This window comes from Xiphophorus hellerii, chromosome 23 (assembly GCF_003331165.1).
Source record: "Xiphophorus hellerii strain 12219 chromosome 23, Xiphophorus_hellerii-4.1, whole genome shotgun sequence".
Taxonomy (NCBI): Eukaryota; Metazoa; Chordata; class Actinopteri; order Cyprinodontiformes; family Poeciliidae; genus Xiphophorus; species Xiphophorus hellerii.
In genome coordinates this window covers 18,674,595-18,701,830 of record NC_045694.1, presented here as the reverse complement: position 1 = coordinate 18,701,830, position 27,236 = coordinate 18,674,595, and the positions used below count along the sequence as shown (strand labels likewise).

At 39.6% G+C, this 27,236-nt stretch overlaps 2 protein-coding genes and 1 long non-coding RNA gene across 4 annotated transcripts; 2 read left to right on the top strand and 1 right to left on the bottom strand.

Moving 5' to 3' along the window:
• Positions 1-1,226: 1,226 nt before the first annotated feature.
• Positions 1,227-2,626, top strand: LOC116713981 (uncharacterized). The gene is made up of 3 exons (XR_004337968.1): positions 1,227-1,909; positions 2,009-2,081; positions 2,265-2,626. It is a non-coding gene; the product is annotated as an uncharacterized LOC116713981 (long non-coding RNA).
• A 2,390-nt stretch (positions 2,627-5,016) lies between these two features.
• On the top strand, positions 5,017-10,166 carry LOC116713924 (uncharacterized). Its single transcript, XM_032554196.1, has 2 exons — positions 5,017-6,232; positions 9,760-10,166. The coding sequence occupies exons 1-2, from the start codon at positions 5,295-5,297 to the stop codon at positions 9,995-9,997; spliced, it is 1,176 nt and encodes a 391-aa protein (XP_032410087.1). The 5' UTR covers positions 5,017-5,294; the 3' UTR covers positions 9,998-10,166.
• Positions 10,167-10,843: 677 nt separating this feature from the next.
• LOC116714445 (mitogen-activated protein kinase 9-like) lies at positions 10,844-27,122 on the bottom strand. 2 transcript variants are annotated; one of them, XM_032555034.1, is made up of 12 exons: positions 26,894-27,122; positions 21,271-21,417; positions 19,678-19,807; positions 19,356-19,414; positions 19,063-19,201; positions 18,191-18,356; positions 17,925-17,996; positions 14,064-14,246; positions 13,811-13,935; positions 13,663-13,726; positions 12,651-12,722; positions 10,844-12,531 (listed from the first exon to the last, which is right to left on the bottom strand). In XM_032555034.1, the coding sequence occupies exons 2-12, from the start codon at positions 21,384-21,386 to the stop codon at positions 12,395-12,397; spliced, it is 1,263 nt and encodes a 420-aa protein (XP_032410925.1). In that variant the 5' UTR covers positions 21,387-21,417; positions 26,894-27,122; the 3' UTR covers positions 10,844-12,394. The 2 variants fall into 2 exon arrangements, with proteins under 2 accessions (XP_032410925.1, XP_032410924.1); XM_032555033.1 differs by lacking the exon at positions 17,925-17,996 and adding an exon at positions 16,136-16,207 and having other exon boundaries at positions 26,894-27,121.
• Between the last annotated feature and the right edge of the window lie 114 nt (positions 27,123-27,236).

The following is a 27,236-nucleotide window of genomic DNA, read 5'->3' as shown; positions in this document are numbered from 1 at the left end:
AAGCCTGACCTTTGTCTGTTGCTTGCCATTTTCATGGTCACCCTTTTCATTTTCTTTTTAATTCCCACACAGTCATGATTCTGTAGCATCGTCTGATGCACTAATTCAAAGAAAAGAGCGCTGTTGCCTTTGGTTGTGTTGCCTGTTATGCACGCCCTGACTCCTGTTCACAAAGGCCCCACTCAATTACTCTCCATCAAGATACTTTCTTAAATAGTCACAGAGACCCCCTCTGTACTGCCAGCACATCCACCTTTATTATTTAGCACCATGGGGACCTTGTTACCATGGATTCTGTCGTCATGACTACAAACAACTACGCAGACGAACAGGAAGCAGAGAAGGATGGAGCGAAGAGATGATGAGAGGTCCTCAAGGGAGACTCGGTCTGTGTGAGGTTGGAGATCAAGTGGGGCTGAGTTTCAGTGTCTGAGGGTTTTTTGGAAGAAGGGTGTGATGTTAGCTTCCTTTTGTTGAATGACAAATAAGAGGTCAGATCATTTCAATGGGGATATGGCAGAGCATGTTAGGTCTTACTTTTAAGAGCAGAACGAGTCTGTCTGGATCTGCTTTTATCAGAATGACATAGAAATGGTTTGTGGTATGCATAAAAGTGCTTTAGGAAGCGGCATTTCCTGCATCGCAGATAAAAAAATGTTTTCTCGTCTGTGCAGCCTTAAAGGATGCAGAGGTAATACAGGCAGAAAAAAGGACAGTTTTTATTAGTGTTGACATATAGAGAGTAAATGCTTAGAGAGTAGTAGCAGCGCTGTAGTAGGGGAAAGCGGGGTATTGTGAGACATTGGGTAATGTGAGACACCCCTTATATCTAGGCAATGGAACAAAATTATGGTCATGTGACCATTATATTTACAAGCCCCTCCCATTCTCCCCTTGCCAGGAAGGTGAAGTTGATGCTGTTGCTGTGGTAAGTATGTTTTTTTCATAAAAATGTGTTTTTTGCACGTGAAAGTAAATTTTCTAGCTATAAACATAATTAACTATTGTGTCAAAGCAAATTAATTCAGGTAGAAAAATTTATATCATGCATGTTGATGAACTTCCAACATATACAACCATGTGATTGATGCTAGTTCAAGATTAGCCTGACTTGCTAGAGATGTCGTTTTTTATAAAATGATGGCTGTGGGGTTAAATGAGACAAATGCCGTGGGGTAATGTGATACACTGTCTTACGTTACCCCATCATGAAGTACAATTTAAGTTTAGTCTTAAACATATTTAGTGTAATATTACATTACATCTGTTTAATTTTTATGTCATAACCATTGTAGAAAAGCCATCATGCCAAGAAAGTACACCAGGAAAACAACCTGGGGACAAACACCCCTCGCAGAATTGGAGAATGCAGCTGCTGAGGTCAGGCAAGGAAAGAAGTCTTTAAGAAAAGCTGGAAGGGACAGAAATATTGACAAGACAACCCTACAAAGATTCATAAAGAAAAAAGAGAAAGGGCAAGTAAAATCAGTAGCCGGGAGTGCAGTAGCTGAGGCAAAGAGAATATTCACAGATGAGATGGAGGAGGAGCTTGCTAAACGCTTGAAACAACTAGCTGACCAGTTCCACGGCCTTCCTCCAGTTAAGTGCCGTGAACTGGCATTTGAATACGCAAAGAGAAACAATATCCCTGTTCCAGCCAATTGGACAGAGAAACAATGTGCAGGTATGCTAGGGTGTGCAAGTGATCACAAGCTAAATAATAATGCTAAATAATAATCTTATAATAATAAATTATCTACTCTCTAGGAATAGAGTGGTTTCGGAGGTTTCTTGCATGTTGCCATCTGTCTGTCCAAACTCCAGAGGCAACATCCCTGGGAAGGGCTACAGCCTTCAATAAAACTACAGTAGGGGAGTTCTTCGACAATCTGGCTGTAGTGATGGACAGGTGACACTTTTTTAGTTGCAAATGTTTTAAGTTAGCTTTACCCGTAAGATTTGTTTTGAATTCTGATAAGGTTTTTTTTTTGCCTCTCCTCTTTCACAGGCACACATTCCCTCCACACATGATTTACAATGTAGATTAAACCGGCGTCTTTACAGTTCAAAAGCCACGACAGGTAAGCAACACATGATATACAAGAGAGCACCATACTGATATTGAGTGGATTGTGATAATAACCAGTGAACCTGTGAGCTGGAAAAATGAATGGAATGAAATTAAATACAATGTACTTTTAGACCAATAGTAACCTACTGATTGTACATTTGTCCCTGATTCTAGACTTTCTATCTTGATTCAGGTTGTGACAGAGAAAGGAAAAAAGCAAGTTGGTTCTATCACATCATCTGAGAGGGGAGAACTAGTGACTGTGGTGTGTGCAGTGAATGCTGCTGGGAATGCCATACCTCCTATGTTTGTCTTCCCCAGAGTTAGGTTTAAGGATGACTTCCTGATAGGAGCACCTCCAGGAGCCAAAGGTGCCTCCACCAGAACAGGATGGATGAATGAAGACAAGTTCCGATTATGGGTCCATGTTCTGAGACCCAGACTGTGCATTAGCTGGTTCTGCTTGTACTTTGCTCTTGACACCCAGATACTAGCTAAAGGTCCTGTGCTATGATTCTCACACTGTGAATGTTAATTAAAACATTTTGAAGTATATTATGTTGTATTTGATTTACATTTTAATACTTTGGGTTACTTTCAAGTGCTAACTATAATTAACCAATCTCCATAACACTGATCCTAGTCTGACATTTTTTTGTTTTTGAAGGTTAGGTTGTCAGTCAGGATTCAAATTGTTACAACATGTGTTATGGTAGTATTAAAGTGGAAAACGTAAGTGTATCAGCTTACCCCCAAATGGTTCAATTTACCCCACTGATTTTTCTGGTCTGTCTAACTTTACCCCTGATCTGGGGTAAAGTGAGACACAGGACCACTTTTTTTAAAACAATCATATTTTCATTGTCCTTTGTCTTGACGATATTCTGATAACTTCCATAGCTAGGAAACATCCCAAATTAATAGGAAATGTTTACATTTTACTGATACATCATTTTACCTTGCCTATAGGGAAACAAATGTAAAAAATGGCTCACAATACCCCGCTCTCCCCTACGCAGAGCGTCTTGGATTTGAGAGACACTGCAGTGACACCGCAGAAATTTTGAAGAAACACTTTCAGCAGGTGTGATCTGTGAAGTCCTGATGTAAAGAGAACCACCATCTGCAGGTGGTTTGAAGAAAAGGTGCAACCCAGCCCACATCCTCCAAAAAAAAAAACATTCTCCTCATTGCTGATAGAATTTTTTTCGGATTATTTAAACTAAAAAAGAAAAAGCATGGTTAATGGAGTTCTAAAAATATACATTTAGAAAGCTAAAACGAGCACCGTGTCATGAAACAGGAGTGGAAGAGCTACTTCAGTTTAATTTTAATAAGTCCTGCTCATCACAAACTGTTCATTAAAAGCCGTAACAAAACTTGATCATTATGTTGTCTAAAGCGCCCCCTTGTGGTTTCAAGCACACTGAACGTGAAAACTGAACCTGCGTTAAACTGTTCCCTGCCTCCTCACTTCATGACAATAACAAAATTAGAAATTTGTCACATTTTTGCAAAATATTAAGTTGTCATGGTGCCTGGAATATGACAAAGTGAGGAGGCAGTGAATCAGTGAATGCAATCACCAGAAGATTTTTTTTCAAGTATTAGATTAATAATGACAAAGCAGTGCATGTTCAGGAAAGAAATTAAAAAACAAATCAAAATATCTATATCATGCAGTGATAAACCAGTCAACAGATACTAGTTGAATCTGTTGAATGTACAAACATTATCAAATAATGTTGGTACTTTTTGCTAAAGAAAAAAAACACACCAACAAAAAGCAAGTCATAAGTGACATTTTGTGTACGTTTATAATCAGCTGTTTCAGACAACACAAACTGTTGAAACGAATGGTTAACTAAGTGAAACAACATGAGAAATCAATATATTAATATCCCCTGTTACATTAAGGTTTAATGAGTCTCTTGATCATGCGCCTGAATCAAGAAAACTGGCAACCAAATCCTGCAAAACAGTCACAACACAACTGTTTCCACATCTCAAAACAACCACAAACTTTAATTTATGTTATCTTGATTTTATGCAATGTACTAACATAAAGTAGAATGTAAATGCCCCTTGTACTGATATACTTACAAACAATCCAAGACGTTTGCTTTAGACATCACCCAGTTAGTCCATCTGTGAGTGATTTAATCCAGTTGATCTGTGAAGGCCTCAGAGGTTCGTTAGTGAAGAAGCAGCTTCATGAAGACTGAGGAGCAGAGCAGATGGGTCAGGGATAAAGTTGTCAAGACGTCTGAAGCAAGGTTGTATTATAAAAACAGTATTTCATACTTCTGAAAATGGAAAGGAGAAACAACATGGACATTCTCACCAACTGATAATACGAGAAAAGTATTAGTAAGACAAGCAGCCAAGAGGTCGAGGAGCTGCAAAGATCCTTGAGTCAGGTTGGTGAATCTGCTGACAGAAAAACTGCTCATTGTGCGCTCCGCAACTCTAGAGCATTATACAGATCTAGAGCATTTTAAAAGGGCAAGAGGAAATTAATAGGCTGCGTCATCGGTTTGTGGTTGCAATGTGAGAAGAACAGAACATTTTAAGGGGTTTACATACTTTTACAAGTAGGAGTACTCAAGTGGGTTTTATTGTATCTGTAAACCAATTTACAGAGAAATTACCAAGGTACAATTTAAGTGTTCAACTAGTAGCTGTAGTCCATATACTTCATACACTGGAGGAAAAACGAAGAAAAATGTCTGAGCTACAGAAATGTAAAACTATGATCCTGCAGGTTTTTGTCATATCTTACTTGTCCAACATCTTATCAGATTTATTGTCTGTGTTTCACACTTTGTGCCCACAACCAACATCTATTTCTGTGGTCTCAGTTATGTGTGACTGTCTTCAGGAATGAGCCGGACTATATTACACCCTGGTACCTCCCCCAGGAGCTGTGCTAAAGTAACAGCTGATGTCACGCCTGCTTAAAGACACACAGTCCCTGGTGGCTACACCCACACTATAACCTGTCCAACAGTATCTTCAAAGACAGAGCAGAGAGGGAAGCAGGGCCGCTGCACCTTCCTCTCCCCAGCCCCCACCCCTCCCGGAGCATCAGGAACCTGGCACAGGGAAGCTCCATGCTGCGCACACAAACCCACAATTGCAGCCTTTAATCCCAGTTTTACAGCAGGCAGAAAAGGGGAGGGTTGACCACTGCTCTTTGCAACCCCATGTGCCTGCTTGGATCATGGAGTTACCCTGTCTTCCAACTGAGACCCCCACCTCAGCCAGCTCCTGCTCCACGGATCCCATGTACGACAACTGCCCACCTTTTGGCCAGCGGGACAGGGCCAGGGAAAAGGAAATGGAGAGCAGGGCTGTGTTTCCTTTAGTAACCAGACTCCTTGGGTCCAGCAGCCCTTTGGTCCCAGCTCTGGCTGAGGTTCATACAGTGGTTGTTGGAGGAAGAGAGCCTGGCTCCTGGCCAGATCGCAGCTACTGCAGCTGTAGAGGGACCCTGGGAGGACAGGCCTGGGAATCAGAGCTTAGTTCTAGCAAAAACAAAGGAGGAGGACAACAGGGAGTGGACTGGCAAGCAGAGGATGGGGCTTATCGGAGCCAAAGCCCCTGTCCGTCGCACAGCGAGGAGCATCGCAGTGCTTTGTCTCTGTATGACAACCTCACCGACACAAGAATAGCTGACAGCTTGGAGGAGGTCTTCGACATAGAAATGAACTTGCAAGAGCATTTTGACGAGCACGCATACACCTCATGGGCCCCTGAGCATATCCAAGGACTGATGCAGGGCGATCCTCTGGGCAAAGAGAAGAACCTCTGGTTGCCTTGTGACATCCTCCTTACCGAAGGTTGTGGTAAGCAGCACCAGAGTCCAGACCCAGACAAGAAGCAGGAGCCAGAGCTGGACTCAGGATCCTGTGCTCAAGAGGATCTGATGCTGTCATTTCCACAGCAACGCCTCACAGAAGGTCCTCCGCAGCCAAGCCACAGCCAGGATCTGTGGCCCCTTGCTGAAACCAAGCACTTAAAGGAGACACCGTTGTCTGTGAGGGTGCCCCCTCCGGTTCCCTTGGCTGACCCTTCTGCTAGTGCTCTGCGAAGCATCCTGACGGGCCTCCAGCAGCAGATAATCAAGCAGAGGGAAGAGTACGAGGAACGAATAATCAGGTGATTTAAAATTAGGTTTTTGGCTCAAAAACAGACATAGTCAGCTACTTGTAGTGCTTTACAAAAGCTTTAATACTCCTTTAGCTTCCACAAGTTGGATCCCCTTACAATGGTGTTTTATTGGGGCAAACACAAAGCAGTGAGTAGCAATAAATTGAAAAGATGGTGATATAGTTTTTGTATATCATTTTCCTTTATGATGTTATTTGAATTCAACCTGTGTCAGGCTGTTTACATCATCAGATTACCCATTCATAATCTGGCTTTTCACCCAGATTATGAATAGGTGAAAAGCCAGAATAACAATTAATTACAAACATGCAATAATTTATTGTTCATTTATTGTTGATCTCACCAAAATGCAGCAAACCAGTATAACTACAATTTATAAAACCATTTCTTCATCAACAGTGAGTGTAAATCTGCTTATTGAGTCGATCCCTTGTCCATATCTTCTGCTATTGTCATGAAGTGCGGTGGTGAAAGCGGTGAGGGAAACGCAGCAGACCCAGATGAGATGAATGATGCAAGTTTAATGATGAAAATAGGCTTAAACAATTCCAAAAGTCCAAAAGACCTGGCAGCACGTTCGAGCGGAAGGCTAGGGCTCAGCACTGGTAGCAACAGGCTACACGCATGGACAAGAACGCATTGACAAGGACCCGACAGAGACGCTGAGACACAGGTGACACTAAATACACTGGGGGTAATCAGGGAACAAGAAACACCTGGGAGTAATCGAGGGGAGACAGGACAACACGGAGACTCAGAGACACAGGAAACTCAAAATAAACACACAGAAAAACACGGAACATGACAGCTATAATTCAATCTGCAAGGCTGTTAGGGTGTATGTCCACCAGCCCTGCGTATGTTCAGAATGAATTTGTCTTTTGGCAACTCTTCAGTGTCTGTGAACATCATCTTTCAAGTCTCTCTTTACAAATTCTCAATTGGATTGAGGTCTGGAATATAACATTCTTGTTAGCAGAACTACCCTGTATTTAGCTCCCATCCATCTTCCCATCAACGTTAACCAGCTTTACTGTCCCTGCTGAAGAACACCTTCCCTACAGCATGATGCTGCCACCACCATACTTTACAGTGGAGTTTATGTTAGTTTTCTATCACTATGTACCTTCTGCCAGAATCTATGATGTAGATCTCAACAGTACTTCCAGAATAACCACCATCCTCTTGACCGTTTGTCTGATTAATGCTCTACTTGCCAGGCCTGTCACTTTAGGCTGGCAGCCATGTTTTAGTAGGTTTGCAGCTGTTCCATACTCTTTTTCAGATGATGGATTAAACAGAGCTCTCAGAGATGTTCAAAGCTTGAGATATTGTTTCATAAACTAAACAAGCTTTAAATGTCTCCGTAACTTTATCTCTGATCCATCCGGTGTGTTCTTCACAAACACCTGATGCCTTCACAGAACATCTGGGTTCATACTGAGATGAAATTACACAGAGATGGACTAATACGTGACTTCTGAAGCCAATTGGGTTATTGGATTGTATTTAAAAGGAACTAATTGTGAATGCTCTCATCAGCTTTTAAGACTTTTATTTTAGTTCCCTTCTCAATTCTTTTCTATTTTGAGTTTGTCTATCCCTCACTGTAAATCACATCTGCCTAAATACTACATTTACCACTGATTTACGGCGCATTTCAGTGAAGGGTAACACAATGTTCCAATATCCATAAAGGGTGCGTCTACAAAAAGCTGCGCTGTTTTGGTTTCCCAGTCCACTCCAACTTTCACCCTACATCCTGTTCAGCTCACAGAGCTAAATTTTCCCACAGGTCTCTGATAACACGCCATGATCCCAACACTTCCTGCATTAATGCTAATGCAACATCAAGTTTCCTAATTTCCGTGAATTCGGCGCTGCAGTTTGTGCTTCCATGACTTAACAGCTGGTGGGTGTAAAGTGGAAAAAAACATATATAGCCTGACTTGCTGACATATAGAAAACAGCTCATGACACTGGAAAGAGAGCTAATTTAAGGGGCCATGCTGCTGACCTAGACACAACACATACCTCATTTATTACCGATATAGATAGAGCATGTCTCGGTGTAAGGTCACGCATTGGAACTATCCGGTGAAGACAAGAGGCTATTGCAATTCTTTTAGCTTGACAGGGAGCGTAAGAGGACAGCACCAAGGGTCAAACGTTTTTGAACACCTGCAGCCGAAGTTTTTAATCTTTTCCAGAGGTCAGTCGTCAATGAAATAAGGTAGGAGTGTCAGAAATTAAGCTGATTAAGCCGAACTGTCTGCATGAACCTTTGCTGGGAGAAACTCTTAGGCTCTGATTCAACAAAAAATTAAGGAAACTATATCAGATACCCATGATAGATGTGTGGCACTAATTAAATTTCATGGTGCTGTTTTGTGGCAATCAATAAATCTTATCTAATCTTAAAATATGAAAAGACTTAACCCTCTATGGCATGACTTTTTATTTTTGGGGGGAAAAAATATTTTCCTGCATTCTTTGGGAGCTTGGTGGTCCCTAATTACATGTCAATCATAAAATCGGACTCTGACACCTCCTGGAACCAGATTTGGGTTTGTTGCCTCAGGGTAACATTGGTCTAGAACACCAAGATTTTCTACACTGATTATGAGAAATGAAATACAAATCAAACAAAAACTATATTCATGAAAAAACTTTTTTTTTGGACAAAAATATGTCAAAAATCATGCCCCCCAAAAAATAAAATAAAGGAGCAATGTGAGGTACAGATATGTGGTTTGTTGCCTGAGGGCAACGCCATGCCATAGAGGGTTAAGGAACAGAAAATCAGGCCTTGTTATCAACAGGGCACACAAAACCAGGACTAAAAGAATAAAACAATACTTTAATAAGGATAGTGAGGTCTGTAGCTTTGAGACAAATAAGCCATAGATTTTTTTGTTTTGCTATTTTCTTTATATATTTTATATTCTGACCTGAAGCTGAGTCTAGTGAGTTGTCGAGTCCTTGGAAGATTGGCAAATGTCCTAAAATGTTTTCAATTGTAAATATTCTCTTTCACTGCTGAACAATGTTTTTAAATTGTTTTGTATTGGTTTTACGTTCCTCCAAGTGATGGTTGCTTTTTTAAGGTCATCGCTGATGTTGTTTTCTTCTCAGTATTGTGCTAACACCCACCAAGCTCACTAAACTCCTGCTGTTTTAGAGGTGTGCACAGTTCTTGACTATAAGTTAATCAAGTGCATGTAATTAGCAGGATTTTTTCATGATGTACCTTTTACAAATTGTGGTTGGTCACTATTGTTTTAAACTTCTTCAATTTCAAAGAATAATCAATATATAAGATGGTTTAACGCAATTCTATGCTGTATTTTAGATAGATAAAAGTGTTAACCCCTTTTCTTTCCAAACTACAAGAGGCAGAATTGAAACACTGAAAACAATTCTCTCACTCACTTTTAAAAGCCACTGACCTCTTACTTTTTTTTTTACTGGTCATTGTGATTGCACTTTTCTTCTTCTCTTCTTACTCCCATCAGCCTGGAGCAGAGGAACGAGGAGCTGGAGGTGGAGGTTGTTCGCCTGAAGACAAATCTGTCGCAGCAGCGCCACTGGTACCAGGTGGTCCAGGCTAAGATCGTGGAGTCTGAGAGGGCCAAAGTTGCTGCAGAGCTCCGTAACGCAACGCTGCAGCGGGAGATGGATCAGTTCTTTGACACCTTCGGTGAGCTCAACAACGAGGCTAAGAAGACAGAATACATCGTCAAGAGTTTTTGAACCAAGTTAAATGTAGCGGGTTTGATGGCATGACCAGTCGACAGAGACTGATTCCTTTAAAGCTTTTCTGATAATGTAGCAAAACAAAACATATTCTTCCCTGTAACAGGAGCATCTCAATAAATTAAATGATCAAAAAGTTTATTTCAGTAAAATCTCTCAAAACGTGGCACTTGTGTTAAGTCATTTCATACAGAAGTTGATGTGAATTAAAGTAAAGAAACGTGCATTTAAGCAACTGAAAAATGACTTCTAATGGAGATATGATCATGACAACTTGACAATTATTCAACAAGCCATCATTTTTGCACTCCACTGGGAAGGTGAGCCATAACAGATTGTTGTTAAACGATCTGGCTGTTCAGAGAGCTGGATCCAAGTACATTAATGGAAAGTTGAGTGGAGGAAAAAAGTGTGGAAAAACTTTTTTTCCCTTGAACCTAAAGGCACAAAGGGACTGTGAAACAATCTATTCAAAAGAAAAACAAGAGAGTGAACTGAGGAGCATTTTTACTTTAGCATAAGAGAAAAATAAACACTTGCAAAATGATGCATTTCACTTGGAAATCAAGACCGAAAGAGAGAAACTGTTGAGATAAAGGTTATTGAGACGCTGTGAAGCACATTGGACTTAGATTTCTAAATTTAAAATTATTTCCTGTCTTGTTATAATTAAGTATTTTGTGTTTTAAGTTAGGTTTTCTATTAGTTGTGAGAAAGAATTATTAAAACGATCATAAACAAACACTAGAAATTCAACTCTAGTGTAAAGAATCTAACATATAGTTTCACATTTTGATATTTGTATTTGCTGTGATAAGAAAGAACGTCACAACCAACAAGAAGAATCACTGATGTCCACTTTATTAGATTTTAGTTTGGGTAAAGATGTTGGCCAAGTGATATTGTGGTCATTGCAGTCACACATCTCAGATAGCTCAGAGAAGAGCTAAGGAATTACAGAATGAGTTGGCCACTCGTCAGGTTGTTTAAGGCATGACAGAAAGAATAAAAACCATGTTGGTGTACAATGTGGTGCTTAAGTCCTCAGTGGCTCTGTAGTGTCATAATTCTGATTATTCAACACACTGTGCAATCATTTAGGCAAAAAGCAGCTCTGCAGTTCATATAAAAGGCTCTTCTTCGAGTTGCAGGTCTCCACGGTCTCTTAAACAGGCCCTTGTTGCTGGGCAAACTTCTCCCACGAACTCGTCCTCTACAAATGGGGCAACTGCTGTCTTAAGTGATGATTCATAGGAAATAAGGACAGCACTGTACAACTTGTACAACACACATACAGGCTTAAAATAATGATAAAAAAAACAAAACAAAGCAAACAATACTCCGTCGGAACAATATGCATCGTGATACTGCAAGTGAAAAACACAGATCCGGATGGATTTCTCTCAGACCCACAGTATCCTGAAGGTGTGATGCCTTCATGCAAGGTAAACATCTTCGTTTTGTGCTGCCTTTAGGTGAATCCTACATGTTTTCTGGCTTTATGACTAATTTGGTGACTCTCCCAGTGCTAAAGGAATGCTTTAGAAAAAGAGCAGCCCATGCCTTTATTTGCCTTTGAAATGTTTTTAACGGGCTATAATGTGGCTTGTGTGCAAAATTTTGCAAGAACAAAAAAAATATATATAAATACATGTATCACTATGCCTCTTTCAGATTTATAGGATTATGATCCGCTTATACACATTTGTCATCAGTACCTTAAATTGAATTTTGTGATTCTTGCTCTACATACAGTACAACAAATGAGGAAACAAAATTGAACACTGAAACTACAGCGGCCTGGAGTAAAAAGCTCAAAATCCACATCACACGTGCCAGTTCATGAAAAACAAACAAACAAAAGCAAAAACGTTTCAGCGCAGATAGCACCACCGTGGACATCTGCAATACTTTCAGCGTGCTAAGGGTTCTAATTCATAAGATCAGCATTGGACCATCAGATGAACTTCAGATGGTTGAGAAGCTTTTGTTCTTTTTGGCGTAACATGCAACAGAGCGGCGAACGGCTGTTTAGTCCGTGTTTGCCCTTATTAGATGACAATAATGACGTTTTCTAAAAAAAAAAATAAAAACTATTAAAACACAGGCATACAATGCAAACCTCTAATTCCCCACCTACACCACAAACTTTATAGATGATCAAGTTAAACATTCACCAAGGAAAAGAAGAGTGAATGTTTTTCGTTTTTTTTTTTTTTTTCACAAACATAACTCTGACCTCCAGGCAACAGTCGCAAACAAGATCCACCTGATCACAAATGGGAAACCAACAAAAAAAAAAAACTGCTTCACTGAGAGAAAAGAACAGAAACACAAGTTAGAGGGGATAAAACCTAAACAGAGGCAGATGAGGAGCTGTGGACACCGAGGCGTTCACTGACTCTCGTCGAGCGGCCCTGTCAGCGTGTCGATGCTGCTGCTGTCTGTGTCCGACGCCAGCGTGTGCTCTGTGGACATGGACGAAATGTCGTTGGCCGAGGACGACTGGGAAGCGGAACCGGACGCCACATCTGAGACGCGACACGTGAGACAGAACCAGGACGGTGATTAAACCCTTTTGACAGCAGCTCATTCCAGCACACTTCCATCCACTTAAAGACAAAAACGGTGGCACATGATCTGAACCAACCTGAGCAGTCTTCTTTCATTAGACCGTTCTTGTTCCTCTCCTCCCAGTCCATCACTTCTTCATAAATAAGTTCTGTGCAGAAGTAGAAGAAGTAAGGTCAAATGTAATTTCGGGTCTTTCTGTTAAGATTTGTGAAGCTGTAGGTAAATAAATGTTATGTCTGCATTTCTAATAATAGTAAACTACACAAAAACATAAAAGCTTTTTTTAAACTTTTGCGTTTCCAATGGTGCCGCACAAAATTAAGAGCTTGTTTGATATTTTCATCCCGTCTCTTTTACTAGCGGGATATCCATGCAAATGACTACAATCAGAATATTTCATGAGAAAATGGGCATATATGTCTGTGTGTTCCTTCAAAAGGAATGATCAAAATATTATAAGACATAATCCAGATTTCAAATTTATAGATTTCAGAGGTTATTTTTCTACTTCAGGGTTCAAATGTAAAGCCTGCAAAAAACACAAAATGTAAGAAAGAAGGAACAGATGGATGTGTTGGCAGATTAAGGGATGGATATATGGAGGTACACACTATTGGACGGAAGTGTGAATGAAGGAAGAGAGGGAGAGACTGATGGAGATAAAGACAGATGGAAGGCTAGATGACAAATGGATGGATGGAAAGGCAGATAAACTGATGCAAAAATGGATAGATGAAAAAACTAATTAATACAGGGATGAAGGAATAGATCAATGGATCAATAGATAAGTGGGGAGACTGAAGGAGGTATGAATGGACTGATGAATGGATAATTCTAATAGTTCATTTGCAACATACTGTATATTGAAAAAAACTGCATAAGAGGCAGGTTGTCAGAAGCAGCTTATTTTTTTTAAGCTTTAGATATTCATCATGCAAACAATGAATCTGGAATTACAAATAATTTTATACTCCATTGTCTCTGTAATTTCTGCAAAACACAAAATTTCCAAATTCCAGACTTGGAGACGGCAGAAACCCTGGAAATAATCTAATGCTGTTTTGCGTCCCTAGAGGGCGGTGTACCACCTTTCCACTGCTCGATGGTGTGCTCTCTCTCTTCCAGCTGCTTATCTGAAATCTGAGGAGGAGGCTGAAACACAAAAGGGAACAGATCCATCAGAGTAATCGCTAGCACTATTCCTGTGCTGAGAAAGTCTACCACCAGTTTCCTCACCGCGTCCGCCTCTGCAGGGTCGTACCACACGTGGATGTAGGGGTGATGAAGGGCTTCCTCTACAGAGATACGGCATTCCGGATCAATGACCAGCATTTTGGAGAGCAGATCCCGAGCTTGAACAGCTGGTTAGGCAAAACAGGACAAGCATTACCATGTCTGTAACATCTCTGGGGACAAATTGGTGACTTTCGTTTCCCAGGCCAGCATTTATGCAAAGTATTGGTTTTGTTTAAGTTCCCGAAGCTCTTACTTTTCACTTTGTCTTGTTCAGATTCAGAAGGGAAAGCCCAATCCGGGAACAGCTCTGTGAAGCTGACGCCTGGATACTGCGGCTTGTTCATCACATAGTTCCTTACGGTCTCCATCAGTCGGTTCATAAACTCTAGACTGGGCGTACCCAGAATCTCAATCACTTTATTCCACTGGTCGATGTCTGGACAAAGTCATTTGTTATGGAAAATTGTAGGCATGTACACTACAATTATAAATGAAAGTGAAAAAGACAAGCCTGAAAATTTAAACAAAGAATATAAAACAAGAAATCAGTGCTAAGATTTTAGTGGGCCATAAAGTGGTTAAAAGTGTCAATAAATTTAATATGAACAAAAAACCTAATTAGGAATCATAACCTTTACAGTGTTTTGCAAAAGTATTCACACCAACTGAACCTTTTTACGTGTCATCATTTAGACAATGTTCAATATTAACATTTTATGTGATAGATCAACACAAATCTGTTGATTGATTGTGTCATTATTGAAAACAGAGATACAAACATATCCATTTACATGGATGTAATGTAATAATTTAAATACCTTTGTATATAACCCGATTTATTATGGTACCCTTAAACAACTCCAGTGCAACCAATTGCTTTATAAGCCACCTGATTAGTAAATACTCAGTGTGTCTCTACAAACACTGTGAAACCAACCCCTATAATAAAGCACAGTAGATGCAGCCTCATTCTGTGGGACAAGGAGCTGGTCAGTGTTGATGGAAAGATGGATGTAAACACAGGACAACACTGGAAAAACAAACAAACAAAAAAAAAAACGTTCAAGGCAAATAAAAGCTTTGAGACTCCAGCAGGACGACAATGCTAAACATACAGATAGAGCTACAGCAGAACGGTGTGGAGCAAAAGCAAATTATATGCTGGAATGACCTAGTAAAAGTCCAGGTCTTAAAAATCTGTAAAAAGTTTTCATTCCCAGATTTTGCCAATTTGCCACTACTAAGAATATGTAAAAAAACAACAACTCTATTATATGGTTATGCAAAACTAATAAAGAACATACTCCCGAAGACCTGCAGCTGTGATTGCAGCAAAAAGTGGTTTTACAAAGCATCCAGTCAAATACTTCAATTTTCTTTTCATGTTAAAATATTTTTTAGTGTGGTGTCATCTGACTGAATCAGTGGTAGACCAGATGCTTCACGTGAAGAGGCTAAAGTCCCTGGTTCGATTCTCAGGCTAATTTCTTTCTCTCTGCCCTTTTCCTGTCATTTTTCGTTCCTTTTCTGTTCATTAAACAAATGAAAAGGCCAGAATAGTTCTTAAAATAAGCCACAAAAAAAATTGATTGATCATCTGATCATTTTAGTTTGCTGCTGGCTATATGGTGCAGTGCTACATCAAGTAGGCATCGGACAGTCTGTACTTAAATGTAGGCATTTGTACTTAAACAACTGATAAATATCAAGGAGTGGAGAATCCATCTAGCTCTCCATGTTTGTCTGTCAGAGAAATGGGCTGGGCGGGAGGCTCAAATTCATCAAGTGGATCTTGACATTTTTCGGTTTGGTCCCCAACAGAACATAAATACAAGCGAAGGCAATTATCTTGCAGGATGAAAAGCGATATAACCTGGTATCACACTTGTTGCCTTGAATCCATTCAAAGCTACTCGCCTACAACGCAGTCCCTGGTAAGTGAGAGGCGATAATTAGAAACAGAGAGACAAACACTATAAATGCTAATGATGTGAATTATTTCAGTCTGATTCCATCTGTCAATTAGGGAGACTGCAGTCGTCTGAACCAGAAATTGTCTGATTAATAAACATTGGCGGGAACACATAAAATCTTAGCTTAAACCCAGATCTGCTCTAAATAGTAGGGTTAAATCTACAAATACTATAAAGATCTATGACGTCAGACTTGCATAGCGCTTTTCAGGACTCAAGGATGCTTTAAAATGAAATGAATATCTATGACGATAACAGAAAACATCTTGATGTGTTTGAAGGACTACAAGACAGAACGCTCTGAATGTTAGACACCAACTGGCACAGAGACAATGAGAAGAGTGAAGGATACGATCGGTGCCCTGGAAGATGACGCTGCCTTTTACCATCTCTCCCATGATGCACCCCACTGACCAGATGTCCACTGGGAACAGAAAACACACACAAATGTGACACACAAAATCCCACAAACAAAAATTATTGCACTGAAATGATGAAAAAAACAAAAAAACAAATACACAGTAACACGTCACAGTAAAGCTGTACAGATGAACTACAGACGTATTGTTTGCTCTGACTGACAAACACTGAGATGTAAAAACGCCACGCCTCATTGTTTTCAGAGAAATGTTCTGCTGATTTCTTCATGCGGTGCACATCTTCAGTCTGGCTTCAAACCGGCTGCAGCCTTCCAGGCCTTTTTCTCGCCTACGCTTATCAGTTTACACAGCTGTTGCTCTCTCCCTTACTTTCTCTTTGTGTGTGCATGCGTGTGTGTGTGAGTGTGTGTGTTTTTAATAGAGGAGGACGGAGTTTGTCTTTTACCCTCACTCTCTTGAGTTGCCTGTTTGCTCGGGAGCGTTATTAAGTGGCAAATGGCCATTTACTGTTTCCTCCGGTCCACTTTCCCTCAAGCTGAAAGCTCCCTCTGCCTCTGATAAAATCTCCAGAGCCCTGCACATAATTCCAAGTCGATTCTTCACAAATATCACATGAATCATAAATGTAAACTTTGCGCAGAGTACACCAGGGATTTTTTTAAGGCTGTATGCATCTCAACAGAATGTGGGGAGGGACACACACCCTCTCACTCTGAGTGTTTTCATCAGTGCCTCTGAGAGCATGACTGGGTTATATAACACAGCAACAATTAGGCAGTGATATTTGACATAAGTTATGACTGTGTAACAAATAAACAGATCTATCTAAAACGCGTTTACTTTGTGTGGATTGCTCTTAAAGCACAATCGCAATGTTTACATCTCCTTTTGCTTGACTGACTGACTTTAATTTTTCTATCACCTGTTCCAGTCCACAAGAGACCCCTGCTTTCATCAGCTGCTCATGTACACATCCCCAAAGGTGCATATGGGTACACACCAACTGATAAGAAGTGGAACCATACAGACACACGGCATTTCTAAAATCTTTACAATGTTTCACTGAAAAAAAAAAGTCTACATAAATGATTTTCTTGCAGTCAGTTAAAAGAAATTCCCCAGTGTGAAAAAAGAAAAGAGCCAAAAAAATGTCCAAGTGACATTCTGGATTAGGCAGGAAAATAATTAAGATGACATTGTTTACGTGGCTATTTAAAATAATGATAAGAAGAAATTCAATGCACTACAAGTTGAATTTTTTTTAGAAATGGTCAAACATGAGGGGACCCTCGTCCATGTTAACGTGACATATTGTGTTCAGTTACATGTTTTTAAGCAATGTCACAGAGACTGCTGGCGTTTTCTGACGCACCGATGTCCGTGCTCTAATTCTGGCCGGTCAGGAGCAACTCGGCTCCACCGGTGTAATGCGCAGCAATGACGCATGTAGTGTAAATCTGAGATGATATAAATAGGCGTTTGTATTGCATGAAATGGTAACACCAAGAAGACCTGCAAAGTCACTTTTATTCATCTCCTTGGCAACTACCAGGGCATGGAGACATAACATAGTTTTAGTGTTTAAAAATTCTGTGACTGACTAAACTACTAGGTACAAAATATATATCTAAAGTATTTCTGAAAGAATCCTAAGAGAGTCTTTCTGGGATGCGTTTCAAAGATAACAAAGAAAAATAAAACAGAAGAAAAACATCAGAAACATTTAAATGAAGGTTTTCTTGGAGTAACAAGGAAGGATACAGTCCTTTCCAGGAAAGAGGACTTTATGACAGATCATTTCAGCCATTATGCAGCCAACTGACCACAGGTCCACTGAAGCAGAGTAGTTGCAGATTGAAAGCATTCAATGACATTGAATGGCTAAAATTACCACACAGAAAACTAACAGCATAACTGGATCAACAAGAACAGACAGTTGAAATTGTTTTCAATTGTAAAGCAGAAATTTGAAAACCTGTTTGAGAATTATTAATTTCTGTGAAAATCTGGTGGGTATTTTTTCTCACCATTCTCCTTATACTTCATGCCCAGAATGACCTCTGGGGCGCGGTAGTATCGGGTTACTACATAGGGGGTCATCATGAAGTTTGTGCAAGCTGTCCGTGCAAGACCGAAGTCAAGGATTTTCAGAGTGCAATCAGACTTCACAACAATGTTGCTGGGCTTCAGATCCTGAAGAGGAAGACAACAAAAGTATTTTACAGGGAAAAAAACCCACATTCACTGGAAAAAGACTGTCAAGAGATGCTAGGTAATGTTCCTCAGAGTTTACATCTCAGCGACTTTACCCAAAGAAAGTGTAGGCAGTGAAATGCTCAGAAAAAAATGTATAGGGAACTTGGGAGCTCCATCTCAGGCTCTACAGACTCCAGTCAGTGGGTTAAATGTGAAAAATCATGAAAACACAGAATAACTGCGGCTTGCTTGGAAGTCAGCAGCAGCAGAGCATTTATCTCTAATAATTCAAAATATGGCAGTGGAACATACAAAGCTGCCTCTGAATGAGCCATAAAACATCAAAAAGAATGTCAGAAGAGTTGTCTCCACCAACTATCAAGCAAGGTGGCAGACGGCTCATGATTTGGCCCTTGTTTCCCATAGGATATGGGCATCTTGAAATAACGGAGTTGACCATGAACTCCTTTGCATACTGAAGCATCCAGGAGTCAAACTACAGAATGAACAAGAATTACTAAATTATGGAGTTTACATATCTTTCCCCTTTTCCTTCACATTTAATGACTAGGGAGGAGAGTTAAGGATTTTTTGTATTCAGGCATCTCCACATTTTTTCTTAATACTTTTAACAAAAGAGAGGGAAGTAAAATGCACCATGTTCTCTGCCGATTCAGCTCAAAGCACAAACACCTGGACTTACTCTGTGGATGATCCCAGCTGAGTGCAGGTGCCTGATGCCACAAAGGATCTGATAGAGCAGGTAGGACATCCTCTCGTGGTCCAGGTCCATGTGAATCACCTGACATAAGCTGGCATCCATCAGCTCCATCACCAGGTAACTAAAGGAGAGGAAGCGTGAATGATGCAAGCAAAGATTTATTTGAAAATCAAACCAAGAAACAATAAAAAAGAAACTGGAAAAAAATGGACAGAAAAAGAAATTTGGATAAAATATTTGGACTAAGCTCTAAAGAAGCCTCCGCTGTCACTCACAGATCCTGGAACTCCTCCAGAGACTTCTGAGGCGTGAAAACATTGATCAGACGGATGATCTGCGAGCACAAAAACAGACCATTAGTTCACTCTGTTACTCTCCCGTCCACTTCACTGCACAGAGCTCACTCTTTTCTCCTCTCAGGTCTGTTCATTTTTTAAAGTATTTTATGCAGCGACTTCCAGAGTTTCTTCCCAAAGAATGATTTGATCTTATACCAGCTTTATCCTGCTGCATAACTAATTAAATCACATATTTATTGAAGCTTATTTGCATCTTTACATCAAAAATAACATTCTGTTGCCTTGCATTAAATCTTACATTTTTGTGGTTGACACATTTCAGCAGCACCAGTTCCCTGTAGGCCCGCTTTGCATGGGTCTGGTTCTGAAAGGGCCGACAGAGCTTCTTCACAGCCACTGGTATACCGAGGACTGTATCCAGAGCAGAGCTAGTCACACATTTCATGAAAAATTAAAGAGAAAAAAAGGTTAGAAGCACATATGTGACTCTTACTGAGAGAGGCACTTCCTCGCCTCAAGGCAGAAAGAAAAAACCAGCCAAGTTACATTTTTACTGAGTTTCTCTCATTTTAAACAAGATAGATCAATGTGCAGCCCTTCAAACAATGGTAAGGTTACTGGTAACAATCCAATATAGGATTACACAGAAGACGTGTTCTAGCTGAGTACTGAACCAGCTACAATTATTTTTGACTGTATTAATAATGTAAAATTATACATCCATTAAGATGTAGAGAGCAGCTCAAGTTTATAAATAATAGCACTTCTATCTAGGCTGGCTTTGAGAATCACTAGAAACACATCCAAAGTTTTCTAAAGCTAGTCATTTGAAACTTTTTTATAATTACTCTTGTTAAGAAAACAAATCTGAAATGTCAGAAATTTAAATAAAAAATCTGGGGAGTTTTCTAAGCGGAAACATGTTGCGCTAACAACAACCCTTTTATGTGAAAAATTGACAGTAAAGTGTTCCTAGAGGAATCACAAAAGCTGTAAGAAACTTTCAGAAAAAAAGATTTTCTATGGAGGCACATCAGTTGCTGTTTTAGGCTGCATGTTTCAATAGGGAGCAAAACCACAACACATAAAAGAAGAGCTGAAAATATTACAGAAAAGTTGCTCTGCAACCTGTGGATCTTGACTTTGGACAAATTGCTGCTGCTTTTAGCACGTTTGCAGTGTATTTCTATAGCATATCTGCAAAGAATTTCCACAACACAATATCTCACATAGTACAAAGAAATACCGTACTTCTTGTTTTTTAAATTAAATGATGGCTTACTTGTGTTACTTATGGTAGCAGCCGCTAATAAAGGTTGTTAAACACCACTCTAGGTGACAACTCTGTAAAAATATCATTTGTTTTAAAATGAAACTAAAAGGTATTTTAGGGTGACTTTTCTCTCAAACACATTGCATTATATCTCCTGTGCTGTGACTAGTAATGATTGTTCACAGCAGAAATGCAGATCAGCTATAGTTGATCAATTCATCTCTACTAATAGCATCATCTTGGTCTGACGCTGTTCTACATTTTAACATTAACTGTCTGGTATCCCTGCAAGACGCATTTGATAACCAAAAAATGTTTCATTTTCCAAAGATATCAACTCAAATATTTCATAAAATGAGGTACAATAACTATTCATAATATAAGAGGAAAGTCTTGGCTGTAAACACCAACTTGATATTTTGAAGAGTGCTAAACCTTTTTTTTTTTTATCAGGAATAGATTGCTTATGCCTAATGACTTTGTAATAACTGCACAGTAGAAAAAGATGCAAAATGACCTAAAAACAACCTGATTATGAAAGAATTAGGAACGAGGTCTGGAAATTTACAGCACTGAGATACTTTCACAGCCAGCAAACAAACTCTAATAGAATCTCACCAGACAATGCCTTGGGCCCCTGAGCCAATGGCACGAAGCTGCTGGTAGCGCTTGAGCACAGTGAAGGTGGAGTCCCCCACCTGGACACTGTAGAACTGGCCCTCCGCCTCACTCATCGTGCTGAGAAGTCAGGACCAGCAGCACAGTCTGTCCACACACACACACAAAAACATGTTATTAACACTCAAACAAGAGGATGAAGAACACGCAAAGGCCGGTTAGCCTGAGATCGGGTTACTTGTTCCTTTTCCAGAGCAGTCTAAAACCCAACAATCATGTCTTGCTGCTCTCTTTCATCATTTTACAACAACAGAAGCAGAGTAGTTATGCTGATGCTGAAGCTGCTAATGTTTTGGTCTGTGACTGTATGTGAACATCAAGGTCAACAGAGAAGGCTGAAAGCTTGATGAAGAGATCCTGAGGCTCTTGATGCCATCTTCAAACTCGGACTGACACGCTCATGCTAAATAAACACAGACAGAACACACTGACTAGCAGAGGCAGCCGTCGGCTTGAACATGTTTGTGATCTGACGGCAGATTAACTGTACAGCAGGAGTACATACATGTTAGGAAAACACACAACATGCTTGTGGGTTTCTAACAGTCGTGATAGCGCTGATTCCTGGGGCAGGAAGTGGAGGGGTGTTATTCTTGGCAGTCATTTCTGTGTGTGTGTTTGCATGTGGGCGAAGACACACTATCGTGTAGCTATGCAACAGCGACGAGTCACGGCTGTTTGCCATTCCCTAAAAAAACAGCCACAAGTTAAATGGAGATGGATTTTTTTTTTTTAGCTCTTTGACATCAACTGACTGGTCTGGATGCTCCAGATAAAATCCACACACAGAATCAGCAGCGCAGACCTTATGGAGTGGCATTACCTGATGTAATGCCACACATTTTTTAAAATTGTAAAAATACTGGGCCTTTCCAGGCAATCTTTGTTGACTTCTTTACTTTCGTTTCACAATATTTTCACAATGTTTCTACAGTGGAAATGTTTTAAATGTCCTGAAGATCCCAGAAACTAAAAGCAAGGAGGAAAAGATACTACAAAGAAAGAAGGAAGGAAAGACAGGATGACAAAAACAAGCAAAACAAAGGGAAGGATGAGATTTAAACATATATGATTGGAAATAAAGGCTGGAAGTACACAAATATTTTCTATGCCGTTTTCTTTTCCCCCTCTTATCCAGACCTAGAAAATATTTTTTTTAAATTCAGACTGTGTTAAAACCCTGTTATCAGTGTTTGTTTTCACACAGAAATACACTGCTTTTTTAAATATATTGCCCTGGCTAACATAACAACTTTGACAACATAACTTGCATATATTATTTGCAGAAAGAGAGTACTGTGTTTAACAAAAAAACCACAGTTTGTTTGGGAATAGAGATGAAAAATAATAAGCTCCTGTTATATAAAACAACACAGTGATGTCTGGTTGGCCTCTGTGGCTTTGAGGCAGCAATCTTTCTCAATCGTTCATATTTGGCAATTCTTAATTGTTTTTCTGGACATGTTGGCATTTTCAACAAACCTGAACAATAATCCGGTTTGAATTTCCTGTCTCTTTTAGTGAAACTTTGATTTCTCATTGTCTTCTTCACATCAGCTGAAACGGGTCATTGGATTGGCCACACACTTTTCTCGTAAAAATATACTGCAGCGTTCATGTGCAATAACGTAGCCCTGCAACATTATTGCTCTTTAATTCAAACCATGCTGTGAAGCTGGTCTGGTTCCTAACAAGGCTGGCCAGTCATTTTCCCATTTGGGTCACAGGAGATGTGGGAAATTGAGGGCCGGATTAATGACTGAACTCAATCACTCCAAAAATATGTTGATAGAGATAAACTCTAAATATCATCAATAATGAAATTTAACATGTCATCATGACAACTGAAGCGTTATTATAAAAAAAACCATAATTTTCCTATACATGTACTTTAGGAATATGCTGATTCTCATGATAATATAATTAAGTAAAAATCAAGTAAACAGTGCACTTCTAAACCGCTTAAAGTTATTTCTAAACAACTTATACCAAAAGCAAGATTTTCTAATATCAAGTGAAGTGGAGCCCAAAGCAATATTTAGGGTGAATCCTGAATCCTGTTTATGCTTGTTGCATTTGAAGATGGTTGCAGAGGCAAATGATGTTTCCTAAAAGCCATTCCTCATTTGGTAACCTTTATTTGACTAAATTAACTACACTCTGACCCTATAGACTTTCTACCTTTATACTTTTGCATAAATCTTTCTTTCTCTGTTTCATTTGCTGTATGGATTCTTTCTCACATCCATTTAGCTCCCTTCCTACACCTGAAAGGAGAGCTGTAAATAACTTAGCCGCCTGTGTTCCTCTGTCAGGAATTTGTCATGGTGGTTTTTGGCACTGGGATCTCTTCACTCGTTTGGTCTTTTCTGGATTTCCCCAGGTTTCCTCCCAGAGAAAGGCTGGCTGATTTATTTTTCTCAGCATTCTCAATATAGCATGCCTTCTGAGGTACTTGATGAAATAATAGCATGGGTAGGAAAAGCCAAATACTAATGGATTGACAGTACTCAATTAATTACAACATTGTGTTCGCTATTTAAGTATAGAAGAACCACCACTAAAATACAGATATTTTTATTTTTATCCTAACAATTTAGATTCAGTATTGTCTAAAATCTGAATTTAATCTTAGACATGTGTGCATATTTAAATAAGATTTGATTAGTATGTGGTAAAGCTGATGTTCCCATGATAAAACCTGGACTACTAAAGCCACCCTGCAAGGTGGATGAGTCACAGCATCAATTGTGATCACATTTCAGGCTCTCAGTGGTGACTACATCATGACAAAGCTGCTGCTGCAAACGTAGTTAAAATCTGAAGCACACCACAAACCTCATTCCTTTGTCAAAAAGAACAGCTAAAGAAGAAAAATGTACACAATGGTGAATAAAATTACTAAATGAAGTCAATATTTTAACCATCAAAAATCAACCTCACATAAAATGCCATGCAAAGACGTTTACAGAGGTTTGTTCCTAAGCAGCAAGAAAGCAGAGACCACCACCAATCATTTAGTAAAGAAACGCTTTAGTTAATGTTTAGCAACTTAAACATTGCTAAACATTGATTTAAAGGATAAAAAATATCTGCTCTGAGTAAAGTAATAAATTATAAATATTCAGGCCTACTACAAGATGATGATTATTTTCTAGACTAATGACTGACTTGTAAAACCTGGTTGTAGAAATAAAGAACATTTAAAATACTTTTTTTCTAGTTCACAAAAAAAACCATCTGTTACTCAGTGAAGAGTGAAATGAAAGAAAAATACAGTGATTTGTGCAAGAAGCATTTGTGAATTAACATTAGATTAACTGGGATTTTACTGATGTAACCGTTTAGATCTTGCTGTCATATTTTATTTTTGTTTAAAAAAACCCCAGATATGATATTACCTCACACTAAAAATGTTTCAAACTAAGTATTATAGCAACAAAAGAAAAAAATCGCCTTAAGTTGACCATTTCTCTCTCAGCCGTAGACAGAATAGATCAGCGTTACTTCATCCTGGTCCTGAGGGCTTGCTGTTCTACATGTTTCTTCACACACCTGATTTAAATGAATGCGTGATTAGCAGACATCTGAGTAGATGCTGAGGAGGGTAATGCCCTCCTCAGACCATCTAATAGATGAAGAACTGTGAGCCCTGAGGACCACGAATACATCACTGCAATGTTCAGCTTTTTTGTCTTAGTAAAAATATTGTATCATAACTGCAAGACAGCTGCAAGAATCCTGACAGAGAGTTCACATCTCTGCAATTTCTAAGTTTCTACATTGGCTAACAGTAAGTAAGGTGCTTTTCATTAAGTTTTTCATCATAAATAGTCGTGCCCCCCTATATATGACTGATTTTATCATACCAGTTTTTCAGATTCCTCAGATCTTGTGAAAAAGAGAGTGAGAAAAAAATGCAGGATGAAGTTTAATTTTTTTTAAATCGACATCAAACGTAAATGTCCAGTGTAAACTTTGTAATTCTTAAATTTTAACATCATCTAAGATTCCTTGTATATTCAGTTTTCTCATCCTTCATTTTACCTTAGATTGGTTGTATTTTATTATTATCTTTTTACATATTTGTGGTTCTAGTGGGTATTATTTTAGGATTCTGAAATTGTTGAAGTCTTTCTCCAGCGTTTCTCCTCTTAATCATTATTATTATTCAATCAGTCCTTCTAACCACCATAATCTCTATTTACCTCATTTATTCTGTACTTTATTTTTTAGAAATTGCATCCAAGTGTCAACATCTAGTTTTTGCTTTGAGGTGAGGTTGAAGGACTTGGAGCCTATCTACTTTGTGCAATGAACCATGACCACTAGCAGGAAAAATGTTCCTTAGCATGACCCTACTGCCACTATGCTTGACACTTGGTGTAGTATTCTTTGGTGTGAAAAATCCATCTTGATTCCAAATATTGTTACTGTGGCCAAACAGCTGAATCTCACCTGACCGTGGAAATATTCTAACATAACTTATCAATCCATTTAAATAGTTTTGCTTAAGTCTATCCATTGAATAATTAATATCATTATTATTAACGTAAGAACTACCACACAGTTATTTTAGCCGCAGTACATACTGTAAGGAATCACTGCTTTCCTGCACATAAACTGTGATAATGTGAAACCAGAGTATTCTGCCTCAAGGTAACCATGAACCTCATACTGGTGTGCCTAATGGTGACCAACAGGACTTTGTGGATATATGTACTTTTTTCATCTTACCAGTTAAAGAGCAGAAGAGAGCTGTGACCTTCACATAATCATCAGCATCCTCCACAGTAACTCATCATGGCTATTGTCCAGCTCATCATGAGCCTAGCCCAGCTTTGGGGTCTGACGTGGCTCTCAGTAGGGAGGTGGATAAGGAGTCATATCAGATTAACATGACCTGAAAAGTATGTCTCATTGTCATGTAGCAGCGTTATAAAACAGCACACATCTACATCCAAGACTCTGCTGCTGCTGCTGCTTCTGATGTCAATTAAGGATGAAGGGAAAGTGGCGATAAAGGATGAAGGGAGTGCTTCTGTGATTCCTCTACACATGACAGGTAAATTCACTGTATACAAGCTCAGTCTCAGTCGCTGACAAGTATCTGGCATACCAAATAAACTAGATGGGGGTGAAAATAGTACATGCGTTCATCACATCTGCAGCTGTGTTTGTGTTTCACAGCTGTGGGCACGTTTGTTGATCTGATCACGTTAGGCCCAATGAAATGCAACTCATATGGGTCATTTGTGAAGGGAGTGAATTGATGACATGATGTTAAAGCAGAGGTACAACACGGAGGTATGCGAGCAATAAAGCAGTGTGACACCGGGTACCGCTGGTATTCGCAGCTTTGATACAAGAAAGCGCCAAAATAACCACTACCTGAATTAATCAAATGTTTAACCGGACACACAGTCGGTGGGGCCTAAACCACCAGCCTGCCTCCAATCTATGGGCAGCAATGCGGTAGTCGGGCCGCCGGGGCTGAGCTGGAAGCCCCGACAGTCCGAGAGGGACGACGACAGGAGGCGGTAGCTGCAGCAGTCAAACCTACCTTCTCCTTTCGCCGCTCCCAGGAAGCTCCCATGCATCCAAAACGCGAGTCAAACTCTTTCCCACTCCTTTAGGAACGACGGTGAAGTGGAGGGGGGGGGGGAAGTTTAAAACAACCAGAGTCGTGACTCTCACCACTGACAAACAGGCAGACCCTGGTCCGAGCTAACTCCAGCGGCAGCGCAGCGCGGAGAAGCCGAAACAAGCAGAGACAGAGGAGCGAGGAAAGAGGGTGACGTCATTCCGCACAGTTTACGTTCACAAAAAAAAAAAAAAAGAAAACACATTAACTTCCTTGAGAAAGTTTGTTTAGCATTTTTATCAGATATATCTAAAGGTACAGA

Coding starts and splice junctions, on each gene's coding strand:
- LOC116713924 (XM_032554196.1), top strand. CDS start 5,295: ATGGAGTTACCCTGTCTTCCAACTGAGACCCCCACCTCAGCCAGCTCC. Junction 6,233..9,759: donor TACGAGGAACGAATAATCAG/GTGATTTAAAAT, acceptor TACTCCCATCAG/CCTGGAGCAGAGGAACGAGG.
- LOC116714445 (XM_032555034.1), bottom strand. CDS start 21,386: ATGAGTGAGGCGGAGGGCCAGTTCTACAGTGTCCAGGTGGGGGACTCC. Junction 13,936..14,063: donor TGAACAAGACAAAGTGAAAA/GTAAGAGCTTCG, acceptor TTGCCTAACCAG/CTGTTCAAGCTCGGGATCTG. Junction 12,723..13,662: donor CACCATCGAGCAGTGGAAAG/GTGGTACACCGC, acceptor ACTTCTGCACAG/AACTTATTTATGAAGAAGTG.